Raw genomic sequence first — 22,305 nt, forward strand, 5'->3', positions numbered from 1 at the left:
AAGTTAGAATATTTGGTCTGTTGGTCTAAAACTGATGTCTTAGTTTTATCTCAATGCCTTCCAAGGCTGTGAGTTGTGTTTGGAGACTGTGGTATCTGCTAAATAACATAGTGCTGTGGGAATACTTTCTTCCTTACAGAAATTCATACCCTTTATTTAGAACTTCATGGTTTGCTTCCAAACTGTGCTAGGTAACTGTACCTACTAGTTGGAAAAGACTCATCACATCAGAAGTCTTAGTTCTGTTCCTTAAAGTAAGAGGTTCTTCTTTCTTCATTTCAAGTAGATTATTTCTTCTCATTACATGACATGCAGTGTGATTGTTTTCAAAATTATTAATAGCTTTAAATAAATGTTGCTCAGTGTCTAAGTACAAGAAGTGAGTTTTATTAGTATTAAACTATGCTTTCATGTAATTCATGAGTATTGCAGTTTAAAATGGTACTTTGCTTGTTTTACACACCTTTCAAGTGGGAGGAGAGAGAAGAATCCAAAGGACATATTTGAGATGGCCAGGCTTCGTCTGCAGGCTCCGGTGAGGCGACCTTCGTCAAAGGATGCGCAAGATCCTGTCAATATGCAGAACATCTGGGATTTTAATGAACTTAAATACAAAGGTAGGTAGATCTTGTTGCCGAGGAAGAAAGTCTGTGGAACATCTGTTCTTTTCCTCCATCTCCCGTGTTACTCAGGATTTAAAGACAAAAAACATTGACTTCTTCACAGCCACTGCCTGTACGCAACGTGCTCTGTGGACAGAATCTTGCATGCATTTATTTCCCTGGTTGTGGGAGTGTTTCCACAAATGTCTACAGTTTGTTGTTATGTAGGTACTGCACCACTGCCAGAATCAGTGTGCAACCACCTGGCACGTACTTATGGGGAACCTTGCTAACTTTAATGGTGGTCTTTTAAAGAATACATGTAATTTTGATGGAGAAATGTTTTTTCTTTTCCAAAATGATTATCAGCTGTTGAATATTGATTCAAAGGATGCTTTGAAAGATTTTAATTTGATAAACTTTTTAATTGTATGATTTGAGCTAGTCTTATAAAATTTCTAACTTGATTTATAGACATCCCCTAAATGCCTTCCTAGATTTTGGAGGAAGAAAGCATTGCTCTTCTCTGTAAGGGCCTTCTAGCTGGACATCTCATTTTGAAGTTAAACAAGAGTGCAAACTCTTTAAAGTGAGGGTATATCAGCCTGCATCTCTTACGCTTGTCCTAAAAGTGTGCTACTAAACAACCTGGGGAATAGAATGCCACTGTCACCATTCTTTTTAATGCTGCTTCTGACTATGAGTGTGTAACTGCTTTAAATTTTTTTTCAGAAACATTAAAGTAAAATTCTTATTTCCTATCTTCGTTCTAGATTCTGAAACACGTGTGGGCTTAAGGCAAATGTATCCTGATCCTCCAAAAGATGACCAGACTCTAGAGATTCAACAGCAGGCTTTGTTGAGAGAGCAGCAGAAGAAACTTGACAGAATGAGAATGAGGAGAGAAGCAGAAGGTAAGGAATGAAAGGACCAAGATAATTTCAGTGGTTTTATTTACTGCTTTTGTATTTGATGAAGGTTTTTTAAAAAATGGCAGCTCTGATTTTTACCTTGATGTTCCCTGTCAGCACTGCAGTACAGAAGCGTAAAGCACTTCTGTTCACCAGAACACTGAAATTCTGTCACATCATAGAGCACAGAAGTATTGAATGACTTTTTTTAAAAATTAGTGTGACTATTTCTCCTCCTTTCCCTGAAAAGAATTTAATTACTGCTTCATGCTTGCTTCAGAACAATGCAAGAGAAAATTAGGTTGGTTACTTTCTGTTAAAGAAAATCATAGAACAGTAAAAATCAGTAAAAATCTTCAGCTGATACCTAGTGGAGGTGTTAGCAGGTAAATCCCTCCTAGCACTTTTTTAGTTCTCACTGGAGGAGATGGCTTTGAAACTGTATCTGTTGTAGTGCTGCCAATGTGTCTTCTACTTTTATCTCTTGGTACTAAATTTCTTTTATGTTTGTAGTCATGGTTTGAGTGTTTCGCAGATTCAGAAATCTGTATCCTAGAACAGACTTTGCTGTAGAAACCACTTGTAAGATTTTGCAACTTGATTGCAATTCCAGAATGGGTGGATGTTTTGGTGTTCAAACAACCTGGGCAGTATTGCTTATAATATAACATTGCAGTTACAAATCAGCATCTTTGTAACGTCTTCTGGGTTGATTACAAGCTTTTAAATATCACATAGATGTCAAAATTGGGTGTGCAGGGTTGCATTCAGTCTTGCCCTTTCTGGGATGGACTGAAATGATGCAAAGGAAGTCAGTAGTTTCAGCGGAGAACTGTGTTTCTGGTTTTGGTTTTCTTCCCATTGGAGTATCACTTAACAGGCAGTCTGAGAAGGCTCTGGAGAGCAACTTCCACTAGCTAGAAAGCAAACTTGCCTTTTTTCATTAGTTTTAAGGCCGAGCAGTTGTATTAGATGTAAGCTAATGCTGAATGGATAATGCAGTCTTATGTGGGGGCAAACTAGCAGCAGGCATTTCCTGCTGGAACACGAGCTGATTTCTAAAATAACTTTCCACTGAAGCTTACAGAGGATCCTCAAACAGCCTTTTCTCTCTCTCAATCCCCCTTGCTGCTTTACAACACCATTTATAGCCTGTCACTGCGTACTGAGCTAGATAATTAGTTACCACGTTATCTCTGTATTTCCAGTTTGTTTTCCTCAGAGAGAAGTTCATCGTCTTCCCCTTAGTGAAAATCAATGAGCAGTTTTATTGTCTGATATGAGGCAGACAGGAAGATGAATTAAAGCAATACGTATTGTGGATAAGAGGCCGTGTTACAGGCTGTTGTGGCAAAGGCTTACCTGTTTTCTCACACTGTATGATAGTGTGGATTGCCTTACCTGCTTTAAACAAATATTTGGAGAGAAGGCTGTGAGGAGACCTCATTGCAGCTTTCCAGTATTTAAAAAGAGATTATAAACAGGAGGGAAATCAATTTTTTACAAGGGTAGACAGTGATAGGTCAAGGCAAAATGTTTTTAAGCTCAAGGAGGGAAGTTCTAGATTGGATATCAGGAGGAAGTTCTTCACAGAGAGAGTGGTGGGGTGCTGGAACAGGCTGCCCAGAGAGGTGGTGGATGCCCCATTCCTGGAGGTGTTCAAGGCCAAGTTGGTTGGGGCCCAGGGCAGCCTGGTCTAGTACCAGATCTGGAGGTTGTTGGCCCTGCCTGCAACAGGAGGGTTGGAGGTTGATTGTTGGGGTCCCTTCCAGCCTAAGCCATTCTATGACTGTCTGTGGGACTAATAGCAGCTACTTCTGGGATGATAAATAGTGTAGTTTACGCTCTTTTTTTTTTTTCTTCTAAATTCGCAAATATATTTAATAAAAGAAAAGCAAATGAAATGTACAAAATAAAATCTATGAAGGTGAAGATAAGAAAAATAAGCTAGAAAAGGCAGTATAATCTTATAGTAGGAAGACCATATACTTTCAGGTTCTCATGTATAGCTTGGAAAGTTTAGATTCACAGAATCGTAGGGGTTGGAGGGGACCTCTAGAGGTCATCGAGTCCAGCCTACCTGCAAAGGAGGCCCCTACAGCAGGCTGCACAGGTAGGCGTCCAGGTGGGTCTTGAATATCTCTAGAGAAGGAGAATCCACAGCCTCCCTGGGCAGCTTGTTCCAGTGCTCTGTCACCCTTACTGTGAAGGAGTTCCTTTGCGTGTTGGTGCAGAATTTCTATACTCCGGTTTATGGCCGTTTAATTGCTGTCTCATCTGCAGTTATTTAAGCTGGTGTTTTCTCATTACATGTCCTACTCTCACTGGGGTTCAGCAGTGTGCAGAGCGTGTCACAAAACAAATTTCTTTCTAGTTGCGTATCTAAATGTCTTGTCAGATGCAGGAATTCAAATAATGTATAAGATGTTAAGGTCTCAACAGGTGAAACGGGAGGGTAAAAGAGAAACCCAGATATTCATGCAGCAACCTTTTGTGCTCTCATGGGTTGTTTTGATGCTTAAAACTGTACGTGTCCAACCTGCTAGTTTTTTGTTGCTCTCTTTAAGAAGAAAAATCTTTTAATGAAAAATATGTTTTAAAAATCTTTGCTCCTTACATACCTTAATTATATGATATGTTTTGAATGTGGCCCATGACAATTCCTCAGGCAAACCAAGAAGTTGGACACCCATGGTAAACCATCTCACAAATTGATGTCTTTCTGATATATCCAGCCTTTCAGAAATATCTGCACTTACCCTAGCATTCTCAGAAATAGTGTGCTATTGAATTGTTTGATTTTTCTGATATTACTTATGTTGGCACTCAGACATTTTACGATGTTCAGAGGTTTCAGCTGTTCAGTAAAATGTATATAATTTTAAAGGAAGTTGTAGTAATTGACAATGGTTTTTCTTTTCCATGTAGTAGCAGAAGTTTTGTCAGCACACCGTGTGTCAGTGTTATCTCTTTTCTTATGACACTGTAATTATTTTGTCCTTTCTCTATGTGGTTCTCAATGATGAAGATGATTCTCCTTCTGGCTACAACCCACAAACCATGGGACTGGTAAGAACAAAACAGGTTTAAAAAGACAAAGTATTACTGTGCATTTTTCAAGCACAAGAAATGCTTATTGAATTGTGTGGCTTGTACAGAATTTGGAGGAAAGAATTACACCCAAGACAACGAGCTGCTTTAAAGTACTGCTTGTTAATAGAATGATTAACAGTTCTTAAACTTGACAAGGAAGTTGTTTATCTTTGTACCTAGAGATTGTTTGATTCATTAGCTTCCTTTTTTAATATTCATCGATAGTTACTTTATATTCATGTGATGTTGGATTGCTGCTGGGAGTGTGAATTAGTGGAAGCAGCCGAGCCAGCAGCAGTAGCTCTGAATCCACATGACTTGAGTGATGCACACTGTCTCAAAGGAGAGGTTTATTTTCAGGTGTAAATAGAGCAAAATGAAGTGCTGTCAGGATTGTGGGTCTTTTTTTTTTTTTTTTTTTTTCACAAACCTCACTGCAGAACAGCAGACTTCAGTGGTGTTTTGTGGGACTGTGGGCCCATATAAGGTGGAAGACTGCAAGGAACGGCCATTAGCCTCAAGGATAACACTATAACTTCATGCAGAAATGAAACATTCCTGAGCAAATGGAAAATATAAATCACCTTAATGCATGTTAGAGTTGTAAATTAATACCTGAAATTCCTCTCCAGAGCAGTGGTTTGCAGTAGAAAGTTTGTTTCCTCTGATAGTTTCCACTACTTTAATTTTTGTAGTGATTTTCAAGTTGAATTTCTGCTGCAAATGTTGCAACTCTGCAGTGAACTGTAAGCAGTGATCTTAATGCTTGTTATTATTAAGAAGATATTTGGTGCTCTAATACCAAAGACTGCATGTGGAGGGATAAGCAAAACATGAGGAGTCTTCCCTCCTTTGATCAGAGCTTTGGACAAACTTTGGGTGCAGGCCTGCTGCCAGCTTTGTCCTGTGTTGTAAAGCTCAGGTGGCGACTGGGATGCACCCCTTGATGGATGTGCCTGGCTCACACAGACTGCCACAAGCATTGCCACGTGCAGACAATTGCAGCAAATGGTGCTGCAACAGAAAAGTCCAAAAACTACTGCTTAAGGAGAACGTGAACTACTTGAAAAGATGCACTCTTTTACAGCTATAAAGTATAGAATAGTACAAAACACTGCATAGCTGCTGTTTCCTTTGCAGAGCTTCAGCAAATGTTAAATGTGCATTATTTATAATTAGGTAATAGATCTGAGGCATCTGACTTTGCATGTCTTCTGCTTCACCTTTGCAGTTCAGGAATGATTCCCACGAATCCTTGAAAAATTCGCTGTTGGAATCCGACAGTGCTTTTATTGGTGAGTTTCTCTCTTTAAGCACATGAGGAGTGCACAAACATACCATTTAGCATAGTGATGCTTTTCTGAAAAGATTATTGCTGTTTTAGAAGTTGCTGTGGGTATAGGAACTGTGATTTTTTTTTTTTTAAAGTGATGAAGTAAACTATGCCATCAGTACAAATGCAGATCTTGATAGAATTGTACTGCAGTAAACTTGCATGGATCACACCCAAAATCAACAACTCTGCTAACAGCCTTATGCTGCTTTATGTCTTTTTGTGAGAAGGCATCTTTCTGTGTAATGCTCTCTCTGGGGTGTCGCCTTGTTGGGGAGCTTTATTCATTTATTTTTATTTCTAATAAAACCCAGAAATGAAACAAAACTGAAAACCAGCCAGCACAGGTCTCTTAAGTGTTTTTTTTCCATTACTAAGCATTACAGTGCCTCAATTCTCTTTATCATCTATGGGAAGTAATCTTATATGGTTTTTATTCTCTGCTATGGGGAAGATGCAGTGCTTTTTAATGAAACTCAGTGTTTTTCCATATACTGATTATAATCACATCTGGCTTTGCTTAAAAGCTCTTTTTTTTTTTTCCATTTGAAATATATTCAGACTTACTCTGTTAGCATGTGGATCCTGCAGAACCTGACGTTAGGAGGGGCACAGGGTATTGCTTTCAGCCTTCAATGCATTTGGTGCTTTCTGTAGTCTTACATTCTTCAAATGAGGAAATCCTATTTATTATTTACTGCTCAGATGATGAAAAGAAAGATTCTCAGTGCTCTTAGATGAAGTGCATCAGTTTAGAATCTGGCTAAATAGCCTGCCTGTAATATTGGTCAAGACGGGTGCCTGTGGAGAGGTGTGAGCAGGAGGGCAGCTGTTGCTGCCCTGCAGGTGCTCTTCAGCCCCCAGTGACACGGAGCTCTGAGGCTACCTGAGCCAAATGCTGCATGTTTACGTTTAATATGCCTTGATAAGCTGAGGCTTTAGCAGTCTGTCCTCTATGAACTGTATCCCCTCTTTTGCAGGTGCTAATGGAGAAACTTTTTCTGCCTTAGAAGAAGATGACCTATCATCACAGCTTCCACTTTCTGCAAGAGAGAGAAGACGAATAAGGAAGAAAGCACTGGAGTGCACTGTAAGTATGGCAACCAGATTGACTTAAATATGAAGATAGGCCACAAAACTATCACTGTTGGACAGCGGTTGTGATTCCTCAGTGGCTGGATGGATACAGAGGGTGTACATGTATGGCTAGTTGCCCTTTTTAAAAGTATGCCATTCTTGTGGTTTAACCTGGCAAGCAGCTGAGCATGATAGAGCTGTTTGCTCACTCCCACCAGGTGGGTTAGGGGAGAGAATTGGAAAAAAGTGCGAGAACTCCTGGGTTGAGATAAGGGCAGTTTAATAAGAAAGATTAAAAAAAAAAAAAAAGTACAAAATAAGAAACCCACCCCACAAACCTGAAACAACACAAGTGGTGCACAACACAATTGTTCACTGCTGGCCAACTGATGCTCTGCCACTCCCTGAGGAATGGCAGCCTTCTGACCAACTCCCCCAGTATTATTGTTCAGCATGGTAGCATGTGGTATAGAATCCCTGTTTCATTGGTCTGGGTCAGCTGTCCTGGTTCTCTCCCCTCCCAGCCCAATCCCAGCTGGGGTGGACAATGTGAAAAGCAGAAGAGTGCCTGCTTCAGCACAAGCACTGCTCAGCAATAACTAAAACCTCATTGTGCTGTCAACGTTTTCCTCCCAAATCCCAAACATAGCCCCCTACCAGCTAAAATGAAGGAAATTAATTTTATTCTAGCCCAAACCAGCATAATAACTACCCCTTATTCCACACCATCTAAATCATGCTCAGGTCTTACTCTTTCCAATATGTCCCCACCACCACCCTTGCCATCCTTTGATACAAACATACAGATCTCATTGCTCTTTTTCTGTGGATTATCTCTTTAAAATGTCCACTGAGCTTATTTAGTCCATGACTTTGAGCTCCACCTGTCATAGCAGTCATTCAGGGCTGGAGAGATGGTGTGTGGTGTTGAATTGTTGCATGCTGAAGCCAGTCCAGGTTTTATTGTTCTATTGCTATGCACCACTGAGAAGAGCCTGGCTTCATCCCTTTGCCTCCCACCTCCCTTTAGATATTTATAAACATTTATCAGCTCCTCCCCTAAGTCGTCTTTTCCCTGGCTGAACAGACCCAGCTTACTTAGCTTTTCCTCATAAGGGAGATGTTCCAGGCCCTTAATCATCTTTGTGGAGTCCTTCTAGGTGATCCCTGTCTTCTTTGAACTAAGGAGCTCAGAACTGGACACAAATTATTGCCTGTTCTCACCAACATCAAATCACCTGGAGGTACACAGCAGACTTCCCCATCTTTATGCATTACCTCCCAAGTGCACCCAGGTCCTTGAGTAAAAGCAGCCTCATGGATGGGTTTGCCTTTTCTTGAGGCAGGACTAACCCAGACTGTGATGCCCTACTCAGGGCTCTACAGGGACTTTATCTCCTTCTGCAGAGCGTAAGAGTTCTGACTGGGCAGGGCCAGCTTGACTGGCAGATCTCTGAATGTTGACTAATCGGGTGACTTTTGTTAAATGTGTGCCCCAGTGTTTGAATATCCCAGCACCCATTGCTCTCAATGTAGTTTTTTTTAACAGTCCACTGTATCATTCCATCTTCCCAGAGGCTGGTGCATGGTGGGGAATGTGATATGTTCACTCAGTGCTGTGCTCTTTGGCCCAGATGTTCATGAGGTTGTTTCAGAAACAAGTCCCATTGTCTGACTCAGTTCTTTCTGGGGTGCCATGTCACCATAAGACTTGCGTTTTAAGGCCCAGGATGATATTTTGGGTGGTGATGTGGGGCACGAGGTATGTTTCCAGCCATCCAGTGTTTGCTGCCACCATTGTAAGTATATGGCACTTGCCATTATTGCGAGTGAGAAGGTGATAGAATCCACCTACCAGGCCTTCCTGTATTTATGTTTCAGCCATTGCCCTCCATACAAAGAGGCTTGCTTGGCTTGTTTAACTCCAGCATATTTCACATCCATGGATAACCTGTGCAATAGTGTCCATAGTCAAGTCCACCCCTTGATCCCTATCCCATCTGTATGTTGCACCTCTTTCTTGATGGCCTGAAGTGTCATGGCCCATCAAGCTAGAAATAATTCACCTTTACATTGCCAGTCAAGATCTACATGAGTCACTTCAATCCAGGAAGCCTGATTCACCTGCTGGTGGTTCTGGTGTTCTTCAGTGGGTGAAGACTCTTGGGTACGTGGGCATGTACGTGTGGTGCTGTTACCACCTTGTTTCTACCTGGGGAGCAATATCATGCCACACTGCGGTGACCCAGATGGGTTCATCCCGGAATCTTAGCACATAGCTCACCCAGGGGCAGGGATCAGGTGGTTTTCTGTCTTGTTTTTGAGTTCTGTTGTATCCACCTCCTGTTCTTACGAATGCTTTGTAGCAGTTTGCTTCTTCTGATGCTTTCTCCTGCTCCCTGTTTAGGAGAAGCTGCTGCTTCCCTTACTGAGTGAGTTGACTTTTGCTTCCATTCTTTCTTCTTGACTGCTGGGGGGACTTGATACCCGTGATGGCTCAGCCACGGTGTCTGTTGCAGGGGTTGGATTATCCACAGTGTCTGTTGTGGGTCTGTTGCTGTCAGATCCAGAGGCTCTCTCTTCCTCTTGAAGGTGGTGAATGGAGTTGAATGAGGCTGGGTAGGCCAAGCCCTGGCACGCTGCAGTGATTTGCATCTCTTTGGAGCTGCCAGGTGATGGTGTAACTTTTTCAATCGCTTTTTCAAATCTCTGCACTTGCTTAGAGTGAAGTTCCAATGCATTGGAGGTGCCCCGTGTTCTGGGTGCCTGAAGCTGTCTTGCCTTGGGGCAGAGCTCTGAGTGGTGGTCTCAACTAGTTTAGCCTTAGAACGAAACCTGAAACATTCTCAGGAGACATAGCAATAACAACGTGCTGGTTTGGGTATCCCACAGGGAATACACAATTCTCTAGCATTCTTCTAATTGACCTGGAGGAGAAGGGTTGCTCTCAGAGAAGAAAAGGTAAAAAGTGTAATTGCTGATAGTTTTCAAAGTACAAGGATGGCAGCAATGCTGAGTGCAGCAGTAGGTTATGCACCCAGCAGATGCTTTTATCACATCATGAGTGTTATGCAGTACAGCAGAGTGAGAAAACCCAAAGCAGTCTCTAACCAGCCCTTTGCGCTGATAAACAGCAAAACAGGGAGCAAGTAGAGCAAGAAAGGGATTGCACCAAACAACCCTGAGAGCAGCCAAAGCAGCCCTGAGAGCAACCAAAGCAGCCCTGAGAGCAACCAAAGCAGCTTTGAGAGGAACCAGAACAACTCTGTGAGCCAACAAATGAACATTGTGGACAGCAACTATTAAAATAATGTGATAATTATGAAAAAATATAAGCAGATGTGTTCTAACACGCTGTGGTCAGATCTGTTGCTATCTCAGCCCCCGTTGGGCACCAGAAGGAACACAGTGGTGTAATGCAGCAGCAGCTCAGCACCACACGGTCGTTTGCTCACTCCTCCAGGGGAGCTGGGGGAGAGAATTGGGAAAAGGTGAAAAAAAAAAAAAAAAGTGTGAGAACTCATGGGTTGAGGTAAGGACAGTTTAATAAGAAGGAAGAAAAGAATAAGCAAAATGAAGAAAAGAATGAATAAAACAAAAGCGATGCACAACGCAATGGCTCACCGGCAGCCAGCTGTACCCAGACAGTCCCCGAGCAGTGGCAGCCCCTCCGCCAGCTCCTCCAGTTGTACCGTTGCCTGTATTTTGTCACGTGAGATAGCCCCCTCTGGCCAGTTAGGTCAGCTGTCCTGCTTATGTCCCTTCCCAGCAGCTGCTGCACCTCCAGCTCCTTGCTGGGAGGGCGGTGTGAGAAGCTGAAGAGTCCTTGACTTGATGTAAGCACTGCTCTGCAATAACTAAAACACTGATGTGCTATCAACATTGTTTTCTTCCTGAATCTGAGACATGGCACGACATCAGCAACTATGAAGGAAATCAACTCTGTCCCAGCCAAACCAGAGCAGCTATGTAACTGCAGGATTTCTGTGTTTTTGCATTTTCGGCAGGAAGATGTCCCACCAGCCCAAACACTGCTGCTGCAGCCTGACAGTGTGTCTTTGCACTCCGACTTCAGCCTGGATGTTGATCAGATGAAAGGCAAAAATGAAGAACGAGTGCGCAGGCTGACGGAGCTCCAGCAGAGATCTGCTCACTTAGGTATGCCTGTGTGTTAGGATTTACTGTGTCATTTCCAGGTAAGTACAGCAGTCAAAGGAACGAGTTCATACACTGCCTGTAGCTGATCAGAGAGTGACTGGCTCCAATAGGAATTCTTAAGGAGGTTGGTAGCTGTTGGGAGAGCCTTCCAACAAACTTCAGCAGCATGTTGTAGATGAAGCTTAGAAGAGCACAGTGGGACAGGATGCTCTGAGCGCTGCCTCATCACGCTCTGCTACTTGTCCTGTCTGTACCACTGCTCATACTGCAGGGTGCCATGTGGGTTACAGCAGCACGGTGGTGATGCTGATGGAAAGAGCGAATCCTGGTGGGAGGCCCGGCCTTTCATTTTTCATGTGATGTGATTTGTGCTCATGAATTCTTAAAGACAGAAATCTTTTTTTCATTCAGGCAGTCACTGTGCTGTCTGGTAATTACAGTGTCAGTACCTTTTTATAAACATTATGAGAGTATGAGATGAATGAGATTACAGCTGCTGACTTTTTTTTTTTTCTGTTTCTGTAGCTGTGAGTTCTCTTGCAACCAGTTTTTTAGTTTGTTTGTTATAACCACCTTGCTCAGATTTTCAGTACTTAGTGAATATGGATGGTAGGGTTTTTTGTTTTTTTTTTTCTGTAATCCAAAGAAATGGATTTGCTGATTTCAGTCCATCCAAATTAGTCCACTTTTGCCCTGTGAACTTCTTTTGCTCTCTGCCCTCATTTTCTGTCATCTCTTTGTAATCATTTGTACTTCCAGCTGCTGGAAGAGGTAAATAAGAACAGAGGCTGCATCTCCCAAAGTTTAAGTACTACTGTCTTTCAAAACAGGAACAATAAATATAAGTGCTGTGTGTCTATCTTTTTCATATTCATATATGATAATAGTAATAAAAAAGCATCGTGATATTCCATGCTGCACTGTAGCTAAGATACAAGGTCTGTATCTATAACTGACCTGCAAAAACAGTAATGATAGCCTTCAGAGTGGTAATGGACCCACATTCCAAAGAGAAGCAGCTGGCAGCAGGCTCACCAAGCACGCTTCTTAGAACAGCATTGCGTTACGGTTCTGTGCAGGTAATTGCATTTGCCCTGCTTACCAGTGCTAAACTGTTTGTTTCTTGGGTGTGAACAGACTGTCTCACTGAGTGTGCTCAGCCGTAATGGCTTCATTCTTCTCTGCATATGTGCACTGGTACATGAGATATTGGGGTGAGCAGCTGGGCAGGCACACTGGGGTCTGCCCACATCAGCCCTGTGTTGGTGTGGCACAGGAGAGGCCGTTGGCATTGGGCATGGAAGGCCTGTGGGGATGTACCTGAGTGGGCCCTGACCTGCATAACATCTGAAATGGGTCTTAAATATGCTTCTTCGTTACTTTTGTTTCTGCTCAGTCCAGACAAATCAGCATGTTTGGTATAGGGATGACGATGATGTCTCTTTGGGAGGAAGTTTTTCACATGGAGGACGGTGACACACTGGAACAGGTTGCCAAGGAGGTTGCGGATGCCCCATCCCTGGAGGCATTCAAGGCCAGGCTGGATGTGGCTCTGGGCAGCCTGGTCTGGTGGTTGGTGACCCTGCACATAGCAGGGGGGTTGAAACTTGATGATCACTGTGGTCCTTTTCAACCCAGGCCATTCTATGATTCTCCTCCTTCTCCCTGCAGGTGAGGACGTTGCCCTAGGAGAAGCAGATGACCTGCTGAAGCCTCCCCCATCCAAGGACAGCCGCCCACCCAGTTCTGTTGACTCCATTGCCACAGAGCCCTGGCTGCGGCCAGGAACGGCAGCAACGCTCCGCAGGTTCCTGATGGAGCAGCAGAGCGCAGCAAAGCTGTCTCCTGAGGGCGCGCTGCCACTGGGCTGGCAGGGCCTCTCCACTGCACACGGCTGAGCACAGCCTGCATGGAACCCACTTGTGCCTTGCAGCAAGGGAAGGGAGCGTCCTGTTTGGCACTACTGCACTTTTAGGGTCTCTCATAGGGATCGCTGTACTTGGTGTGAATAGTGTGGAGCTCTGTGTGTAATTACAAGTAGCAATAATGAAGAAACGGAAGCTGCGGTGCAGTGGGAACCCTCAGAACAGAGTTCTGTACTACCTGGCAGTGGAAGTGGGGCAGTGAAGTATTTTGGCGTTTTTTGCACTTTTTATACAAGTTAGTTTCAGCCTCAGAGGCGAATTTGCAAGGAACAGCGTGTGTGGGAATTTGATGTTAAATCAGAGTTGTTTTACCTTTGTTCGTAGCAAAACTCCAGGACTGTTTGTTTGCAACAGCAAACAACAGCAGAGATCCAGTTTGAGCTTTTATCAAGAGTGAACAACCTGGAGGAGGCCACTTCCCTTTCTCAGTGCTGAATGTGTGCGGTGGTGCCGGGGAGGTGAGCAGCTGTTATACGGAAGGTCTGTTAGCATTATACCTTACCTTCCTCACTTGGTTTGTCTTGGAGATACAGATAGTGGGGTATATATTTATGTTTCTGATTTAAGAGGTAATAATAAATTATTTTGTTATTAAAAATCTGAAAGCAGACTGAAGTTGTATTAGTGCTGCAGTTGCTGTCGCTTCCCTTCTCGTGAAGGAAGCAGAGTGCCAAAGCCCTCTTCAAAGCAGGAAAAACCCATGGAACCATGGCTGAGCAGAAGCTCTGCTCTTCAGCAGCATCCACAGCTTTTAACACAACCCCATTCTCTCTTGCTTACTGTTACCCCCCTCTTTGGCATCCACCATGCTATTCACAATGCTCTTGGTTCTTCAGAAAGGATCCTCCAAATCTTTCCTTCAGCTTTCTGTAAAGCCCAAGTCCAGTTAATTTCATTATTTATTTTTAATTTAAAATCATGCCTGTCTCTCCAGGAGACCAGTGCAGCAGTGTTCCCACCCCTCCATGCAGCTGCAGGGCTGCAGCACAGCAAGACATGCAGGAGCTCTGTTGCCAGAGAACCAACACTAAACAGCTACTCTTTTTCACTCAAGCAATAAAGTGAAGAAGGGCATGAAAAGATCACACAGTGAAAAATGACTACTAGACTAAGGAGTACACCACAGAGAAATAAAGCAGTAAGGTTTTACAAGTCAGCAGTGAACAACCCACAGTACCTGTTGCACTCATGGACTACTGACTTGATTGCACTGAATACCGGATAGCACACAGCCATGCAGACAGAAACCAGGCTAACAGCTCAGTAGGCAGCACTCTTTTTGCTACACCCCAAAACTTATAATGTTTTATGAATGCAAACTACACAGAAGTGAGGCCCTTTAATTCCCTTCAGTGGCTTTTCCCCAGCTACTGCACTGAGCTGCTTCCAGCTCTGCCTTCTAGCACCCTGCTGCTGCCTGCTCTGTTCCTCTCCCTCAGTTCCAAGTAGTGGATCCGTGGCAAAGGAAGGTATAAAACAAGTGCTGTGGCTTAGGCTGGTTTTGATTGCACTGATGAAAGAGTTCAAAAACTTTATTGACCTATAACCCGATTAGAGTATGCCAGATGAGAACCAAATATTGTACAGAAAGTTGTACAGAATTTTTTTTTACATAGAAAACTTTACATATCTGTACCATATACATTTTGTCCATCTGAAAAAAATTTCTACATCCATTGTAATACAGAATGCTTGACAATCTTGTCTTTTAACCATCAGAGCACAATTCACAGTATGAATACATTTCCAATAAATTTAACCATCCCCAAACCATGCCCGATTTGTTACTCGAATATATTCAACATTAAATTCTGTACATCAGAGTGAAATCTACATCAAACAAAAAAACATGTGACAGCAGACATAACCTAGACTTGTTTGCAGTGATTCAAGTTCCAGTCCTTGAAGGATCATCGTTTTGATGGCTCGTTATACTGAGAAGCCCTAAAACAAGTATATTACAGGTAGTTTTGTCAGTCGTGGTACTTCTACCTCTGCTCTTGACCAAAGTCAGCAACACTAACTGCTGGGCTACAACGAAACCAGAGAAATAAACCACAACCCCCCAGAAATAAACCCAAACTTCTAGTGCATTTGGTAAACAATTCAGTGTTATGGGTTTTCAACAAATCAAAAATACAGAAATAAAACAATTCAGGAAGAACTGTATAGTGTTAAAGAGTTTATATTACAGACCTGCATCTCTGTACATTTTCACAGAAGGATGATTACCGATGTCTCAGTCAGCCTGAGTGTGCAAAAAATCTTAGAATATCAGACATAGTTGCTAAATAACTTTTACCATGAACAATAATCTCCTTTTTCTTTTCACTATAAACATTTGATCCTTCAAAATACAGCTCTCCTGAGTTGTACTTCTCGCAGAAGCTCAAACCTTTACATACAGAGTTCTTTGGGTACGTTTTCCTTTCACACCCGCCACAAACACGTGTTGCTATACTGCTGTCTAGGACAGGAAAGGATGGCGCAGCCCACGCTGACGAGAGGACTGCGCTAAAAACTGGCTCCGTGCTCAGCACCGGCCAGGGCAGAGAAACCCACAGACAATCCATCAGGAAATAAAGGGACTGGAGTGTTGCAAGCCTTAATTACAGGTGTAAGCATCTGTACCATTCATCCTTAGACACACGCTGCCGTACAAAGAAACCATTGCTACGGATGCCCAGACAGAACGGCTCAGCTCCCTGGTCCTTTTATTTAGCTGAGGAGTTCATGGTTTTAAGGGAGCAACCCTCAGTCACTACGTGCTACTGCTTGCTTATTGCAGACTCGTGCTCTGGTGGTTGGGATATCTGAAAAACCACACCGATGCGCAGGAAAAACCTTCGCAGAACAGCTCGGAGTTCAGGGATAAGGTCAAACTGCATAATTTCACACAAGAGAGGATAGTAGAAAGAAGCGTGAGCCTTGAACTGAGGAGAAAACAAACAAACAGGCAGGTTATTCCATAATGCATCAGCACCCCTCAGAAAGCCTGCGAGTGAAGAATTCTAAATGCTCTCCTAAGTCAAGGTGAGAAATCCATGAAGCGACAAGCCGAAGCATCACTGTAACAAAAGCTTGCAGTGCTGAGATAAGGCTAAGGCAGCTGTCAAGCCTTCTGACATGCTCACTGGCTGCACACAGATCTCTCTTACTCTTCAACGGGAAGAATTTTGCCCTTATCCATTATGTCTGTGGTTGTGGTTGGCCTCCTTCACTTAATAATTCAGCCCAGTTCTGCTAGAAACGGAGGGAGATCTAATTACAGATTTATTTAATTCAGAACTGCTTTGGAAAAGATCAAGGTGATTCACGTGCAACATGGGAAGCAAAACCAGGAGTTATTTCCAAGTACTTTGAAAGCAGTACCACTAACCCTTCTCCTCAGCAGGAGAGGCATAAAAGTGACTTAAAACACACTTCTTAACGATTTTAGCATCTTTAAAACATTCTCAGACAGCTCAGCAGTCACTGTACCCCCATTCTGCAATGCAGTCATTGATAACCATCGAGTGCAGCTGCAACACAAATTTCTACAACACACAACCCTACAGAGCAGCAGAACTCCTGAAGCAAAGTACGTGTGCAAAGAGCTGCTGGTTTGGAATGATATTTAATGCAGCATTTCAAGGAGTTCCCATTACCTACCCTTTCATCACTTATCTTCAGAACTTTAGTCAAAAATAAGAGCAGTAGATTAGTCCAGGCCTCCCGATGGCTTTCTGATGTGAGAGTAAGGAAGTAACTCAGAGCCTCACTGCAGACACTGAAGAGAAAAGACACAAACCAGTAACTCACATAGTATTTTGAGTTCTACTGCAAGGTGAGCTTTGGTTTTGTCACTAGCTATCCCAGCATAGAAAAACTGGCACAGAACCACATTGCTCTGGGAAAACTACTGTAAGTCTCATGATTAACAAAATGCAGTGGCTTTGCTCAAATGAAAACCCAAGCCCTAGGACCTCAGTACTGAACAGGATTATGAATTGTATTAGCAGTGTTTGCACATCTACATAAATGGTACCAAATGCTCTGAGGGGTGTTAGAATGCAAGACAAAATGATACGACAGACTGAATTTTGTGCTGATGCAAGAACATAGTTTTTCATCTTTGCTCCAAGTCCTTAAAAGGACTTAAAATAGACTTGGTCTATTAAATCTTAAAATAATTCCATTCTTTCTCCACCATGGTTTGAAGCCCTCTGTTATTCCAATTCTGGCTTGAAGGACTTTGCAAAGTAAGAACGTTCAGGTAAATCTGAGTGGATTATAATTAATATTCAACAATGAAAAAACAACATGCCACAAGCTTCTATGTGCCCACAGGATCCTGAAAGTCTGTGCTCATTTCTACAGATAACAACAAACAGCATCAGTTCCCTAAAACAGCTGAAATTACTGGGGGGGGGGGGGGGGAGAAGAGTTTGATATATAGATTTTTTTTTTTTGGTAAAAATCCCTCACCTACCCACTTGCTGCTAGCTGGGACCACCACCACACGGTGGTTTTCACTCAAGTAAGTTTACTACAGACAAGCAAAGCCCAGCCAGCACATTCTTTAACAGAGATAACATTAACAGGTTCTGCTATACGGCCCTTACTTTAGCAGCCTTTGCTGCACTTCTTCCCACGCACTGGTTCGGCTTTCATCCATGTACATGCGGAACAGAATGCGTAACCCACAGGCCAGACTGCTTGTCTCCTGCTTCAGAAGATTGGGCTTGGACTTGCCTTTAAAACCTAAAGAAATTCAAAGAACCCATTTAGGGTTTTGTTTGTTTCACTTAAGTTTTTCGTACCTCTCCTGAGCGTGTCCTGCATGCAGACAGTTAGCATACAACATGTGTTATATTTGTTAACATATAACATGCAATACATATGAACAGGAATTATACATGTTTATACAAATATATACGTCTAAGTATTTATTTTATAATGTATATTATGTATTTATAGATAAACATTGCTAATTTTAGTGCAAGGAATAGAATTGAACTGCTCCAGTACAGAGATTCCATTTTCAACCTGTTTTGGAAAACACCACATATTTCAAGAACAGACCTGTTGGCCCCACAACCCTCCTAACACTGTTTTGTACCCGCAGTTTCCAAACATAGGACTCAAACCTACAGGCAGTGTTTAACTTGGCAGTTGTGCACACCCAAAGGCAGCCCATTACATCTTTGGAAATTCAAAAGGCATTTGCATCCGGATAGATGGGGCCTCCTTCACTTAGGGGTGTCTAAGGTTATACAATTACAATCACAGTATTTTTAGACCTTTTTTTCCCCATCAAATCAAAGCAAAGCAGAAAGAAAGATTCTTCTTTCATGAAGAATCTCTCTCCACAGAGACTGACTGACTCACCTGCTTTCCAGAGAGCAGTTCTTTGTTCATTGTTGGAATTAAATGCCTTTGCAAACCTGTGAGATTCTAGCAGACAATCGAGGAGTTTGAAAAGCTGCTGTGATGTCAGAAAACGATACATCCCTTGATCTTGTGTATCCACGTGGACATCAAAATCTACTGCATCTCTCTATTTGGGGAAAAAAAAAGAAGATTTCAGCTCAGAATTGACAACTACCTTCATTAAGCTCCTGTGACATTGCAATCCTACCCTGTTTTCACCTGTGCTTGTACTTAAACTTAAAACTGTATGAAAAATTGCACCTGCGTCCCAGGTTGGAGAGATCTCTGAACACTGAACTTTCTAATCTCCACAGTGTGCCACAGAAGCACAGCAAACCCAATTTTACACAAGCTGTAAAAGATCTCAACAGTCTGCTGCAATTTCTCTGGCACTTCTAAAAGCTATAAATTCGATGTTACAGGAGTTTATGAAACTTGGTCCATTTGAGAAAAAGCTGTTAAAGGGAATACACCTGTAAATTTTACTTACTTGTGCTGCTGCTAGATTCTCTGCATCCTCCTTTTTGCTGGTTGCAGGGAAGAACACAATGTTGTCAATAGTCTGAATGAGTTCCAGTTGTACAACGCACTTGATCAGAAGAGCAGCAAACAACTTCTGTTCTGGAAATTCTTTGAAAAAAGAAATTGTTTCTTAGCTTAAAACACTAGAGTATTATCTTACTTCTTTAAAGCTGTTCTTCAGTTTATTCCTACAACAGCTCAACTTCAAGAACATAAACCAACTCTGGAATCTGCCCATCTAAATTACTGTTCTAAAAACGGGGCTGATGACGGTGTTAACAAGGAAGGCTTTAAAAAATTATTTCCTACCTTTTCCTGAGTCACCTGTCATGCACTGGGCAAACAGTCAGCATTACATAAAATCCCCCAAATTAGCGACCCTGTTTTTAGCACCAGTGCAATGGCAAGCAGCAGCAGCTAGGAGACTGCCTGCAGGCAGAGGAAGCAAAAGATAACACTGGTATCACAGATGCTTGCCTTGTACTTGGGGCAGTAATACCACTGGGCAAGAGCATTTTTAGGCAACAATGCAAAACTTCACATAAATATCTTAAAGGTTTGATATACTCTCTTCAGATCTGTCTACATATACTTGTTTTCACCTACTGATTCTATTGCACTCTACACAGAAACAACTTTCTTCTTATGAAGAAAAATTACTCACTGATACAGGACTGTAAGGAGAGCACAATTCTTAATACTTTGCACTAAGTAAAAAGCCTACACAAAAGCCAGCAGCTTATCTCTCACTTTTTAATGCACTGCTCAAAAATGCAGACCCCACAATATTCCAAAGGAATTCTGTCATACGGCTTGGAGACAAAGATGTAATCCGTGCAATTTTTTTCCACGTGATTTTTCTTAAATTACAGTTGGAGCTACAACTAAAGACGTTACCTGCTAAGTACTACCCAACTGATACAAGATACCAAACCACTCAGAAACACGCACTTGCTGTTGATCTGGCTTTGCTCACTTCTTCACTTCCTGTGGGCACTGCACTGGGTTGATGCGGACGTCCATCTGAAGATCTCGGTTGAACAGTATCATGAATATCTACGGACTTCTGGGAGATTGTATCCTATAAAGAAACCCCAAAAATATTTACAGAGAACTTCTGTGAGCTGATCATCAACAGCAATGTGTTTCTTATACAGTAAGTCAAGGAGTAGTGTTTTGGATATTTCTTTTTGTATGTCAGCCGAAGGTTACAATCACAGAATGGCTTGCATTGGAAAGGACCCCAACAATCATCAAGTTCCAAACCTTCTGCCACAGGCAGGGCCACCAACCTCCAGGTCTGGTACTAGAGCAGGCTGCCCAGGGCCCCATCCAGCCTGGCCTTGAACACCTTCAGGGATGGAGCATCCACAACCTCTCTAGGCAGCCTGAGGTGTTCCAGCACCTCACCACTCTCATAGTAAAGAGCTTTCCTCTAATATCCAATCTAAATCTTCGCTCCTTCAACTTAAAAACATTTCTCCTTGTCCTGCAGTTATCAACCCTTCCAAAGAGTTGATTCCCCTCCTGTTTGTAGACTCCCTTTAGGTCCTGAAAGGCTGCAATGAGGTCATCCCACAGCCTTCTTTTCTCCAGGCTGAACAAGCCCAGCTCCCTCAGCCTGTCTTCGTAGGGGAGGTGCTCCAGTCCTCTGATCATCTTTGCAGCCCTCCTCTGGACCTAACACATTTGTACCGAACTCTTGCAAGCTTTTAAAGTATTGATTTAGCAGCTTACCAGTTTTTCTTTTGCATCAGAGGGTGATACAGGGCCAAAACCCCCACTGACCGGCTTCCAAGTCAGCAGCCTTGAAAAGGCAAAACCAGTAACAAATAAATTAGTAAGCATAAAATAACACTCAAAACTGATACTCTAGCAGGCAAACCACTCTAATAAGGTGGTTGGTTTGTTTTCAAAGTTAAGGAAGCAAAACCTAAGAAGTGGATATAGACAACTTTGTAAATTAATAAACTTAAATTTCACTTTTAAGGAGTAAAATATACACATTTTATTCTTCCACACGTATTGAAAAATTTCACTTTTTTTTTAAAAAAAAAAACTTCTGCATTTCTGCCAATTGCCTGATTGGTCAACTAGATTCTATCCTAGGCAGAAAATCAGTACTTTAGTGTCATCAGCCAGCCCCATTCTCTCATACTGCCTTAAGCTTTCCTCAGAACATGGACTGAATGTATCTACCCCAGGCCAAGTCAGCATGCTGTGAAAACCCTCTGCCATTCTTTATCTGGGGTATGTTCCAGCATTATGGTTGCATTTACACTTAAAAGTAGACATTTCCACTTAAAATTCAACGTCCACTTCAGTTCATTGCTGTTATGAGGCAACAAGACACTGACAGTACTTCTGATCTCTCTCCTGCTATTTTCCTATAGCATGCTGCTGTCTCAAGGCTCTGTGCCTTAAACACTTTTAAAGGTTTTATCAACTGTGGTTTATGGAGGTTTTTTGTGCCTGACAAGAATTGAAGGAGCTCAGGTTAAATAACTTAAGTTGGCAAATCATTGCTTGGTCTACCACAAGTATTGCTAGAAAGTAAATTAAAGTTATTGGTCATCGTTAGCATCTCAAACTATTTTAGGAGACATTTATGGAGTAAGGCCTCAATCTGAATGAAGCAACCCTTGATGAACATTTTTGTCTGCGTTTCTTAAGTGAGATCTTCCCAAAACTGTAAAGGATCCTAACTTGACACATCACTGATCCCCATACAACTGAAATAAGATAAATCACAGAAAATGAAAAGATACAATCTAGAAGCATGTAGCGAGGCAACGAAGTGGAGCAAATAATTGAATTGGTTCTTGAAAGCTACCGGGACACCAGCTGCAGATTATTCTGGATCACAGGTTAAGTCTTGACAGCCAAAAATAAAATAGACTAGGCTTAAAATGCCATCTGCTAATGGGGGCATCAGAATGAGTCAACACAGCCAGGTCATTACAAGTTGTTCTAGGAACCAATTCACCAGAACAAGAGGGCATTCACTCTGACTTTCTGCCAGGAAAGCTCAGAAAGAAGAAAAGAAACTCGTACAAAGTTTCCATTAAAAGCATGAATAAATATCTCTGTATCATGATCACTTTTTTTTTCCCCATAAGAAAAATTCAGCTTTCTTAAGGCTTCAGCTTTAATAGAACACATTAAGGACAAGAAGAGTATTTTTAAGTAGCCCAGTGAGTGTTCAGAAAAAAGCAAGCCACAGGAAAGAAGACTGATTACATCTGCTCAAGGGAACACTTATGAATAAAATC

At 42.2% G+C, this 22,305-nt stretch overlaps 2 protein-coding genes across 8 annotated transcripts in view; one reads left to right on the top strand and one right to left on the bottom strand.

Moving 5' to 3' along the window:
• CSPP1 (centrosome and spindle pole associated protein 1) overlaps nt 1-13,704 on the top strand; it is a 51,887-nt gene extending 38,183 nt beyond the window's left edge. For all 7 annotated transcript variants that reach the window (XM_085221207.1, XM_085221211.1, XM_085221212.1 and 4 more), the window contains 7 exons: nt 472-617; nt 1,376-1,516; nt 4,542-4,582; nt 5,838-5,901; nt 6,920-7,029; nt 11,024-11,174; nt 12,846-13,704. In XM_085221207.1, the coding sequence (XP_085077333.1) occupies nt 472-617; nt 1,376-1,516; nt 4,542-4,582; nt 5,838-5,901; nt 6,920-7,029; nt 11,024-11,174; nt 12,846-13,072 (880 nt within the window). In that variant the 3' untranslated portion in view covers nt 13,073-13,704. The remainder of the gene's footprint in view (nt 1-471; nt 618-1,375; nt 1,517-4,541; nt 4,583-5,837; nt 5,902-6,919; nt 7,030-11,023; nt 11,175-12,845) is intronic.
• An 894-nt stretch (nt 13,705-14,598) lies between these two features.
• ARFGEF1 (ARF guanine nucleotide exchange factor 1) overlaps nt 14,599-22,305 on the bottom strand; it is an 82,983-nt gene continuing 75,276 nt past the window's right edge. The window contains exons 33-39 of the mRNA XM_085221206.1: nt 20,771-20,840; nt 19,985-20,114; nt 19,002-19,141; nt 18,470-18,638; nt 17,704-17,842; nt 16,751-16,868; nt 14,599-16,032 (exon numbers count right to left, since the gene is read on the bottom strand). Coding sequence (XP_085077332.1) covers nt 15,868-16,032; nt 16,751-16,868; nt 17,704-17,842; nt 18,470-18,638; nt 19,002-19,141; nt 19,985-20,114; nt 20,771-20,840 — 931 coding nt within the window. The 3' untranslated portion in view covers nt 14,599-15,867. The remainder of the gene's footprint in view (nt 16,033-16,750; nt 16,869-17,703; nt 17,843-18,469; nt 18,639-19,001; nt 19,142-19,984; nt 20,115-20,770; nt 20,841-22,305) is intronic.

Source organism: Meleagris gallopavo, chromosome 3 (genome assembly GCF_905368555.1).
Source record: "Meleagris gallopavo chromosome 3, MGAL_WU_HG_1.1, whole genome shotgun sequence".
Taxonomy (NCBI): Eukaryota; Metazoa; Chordata; class Aves; order Galliformes; family Phasianidae; genus Meleagris; species Meleagris gallopavo.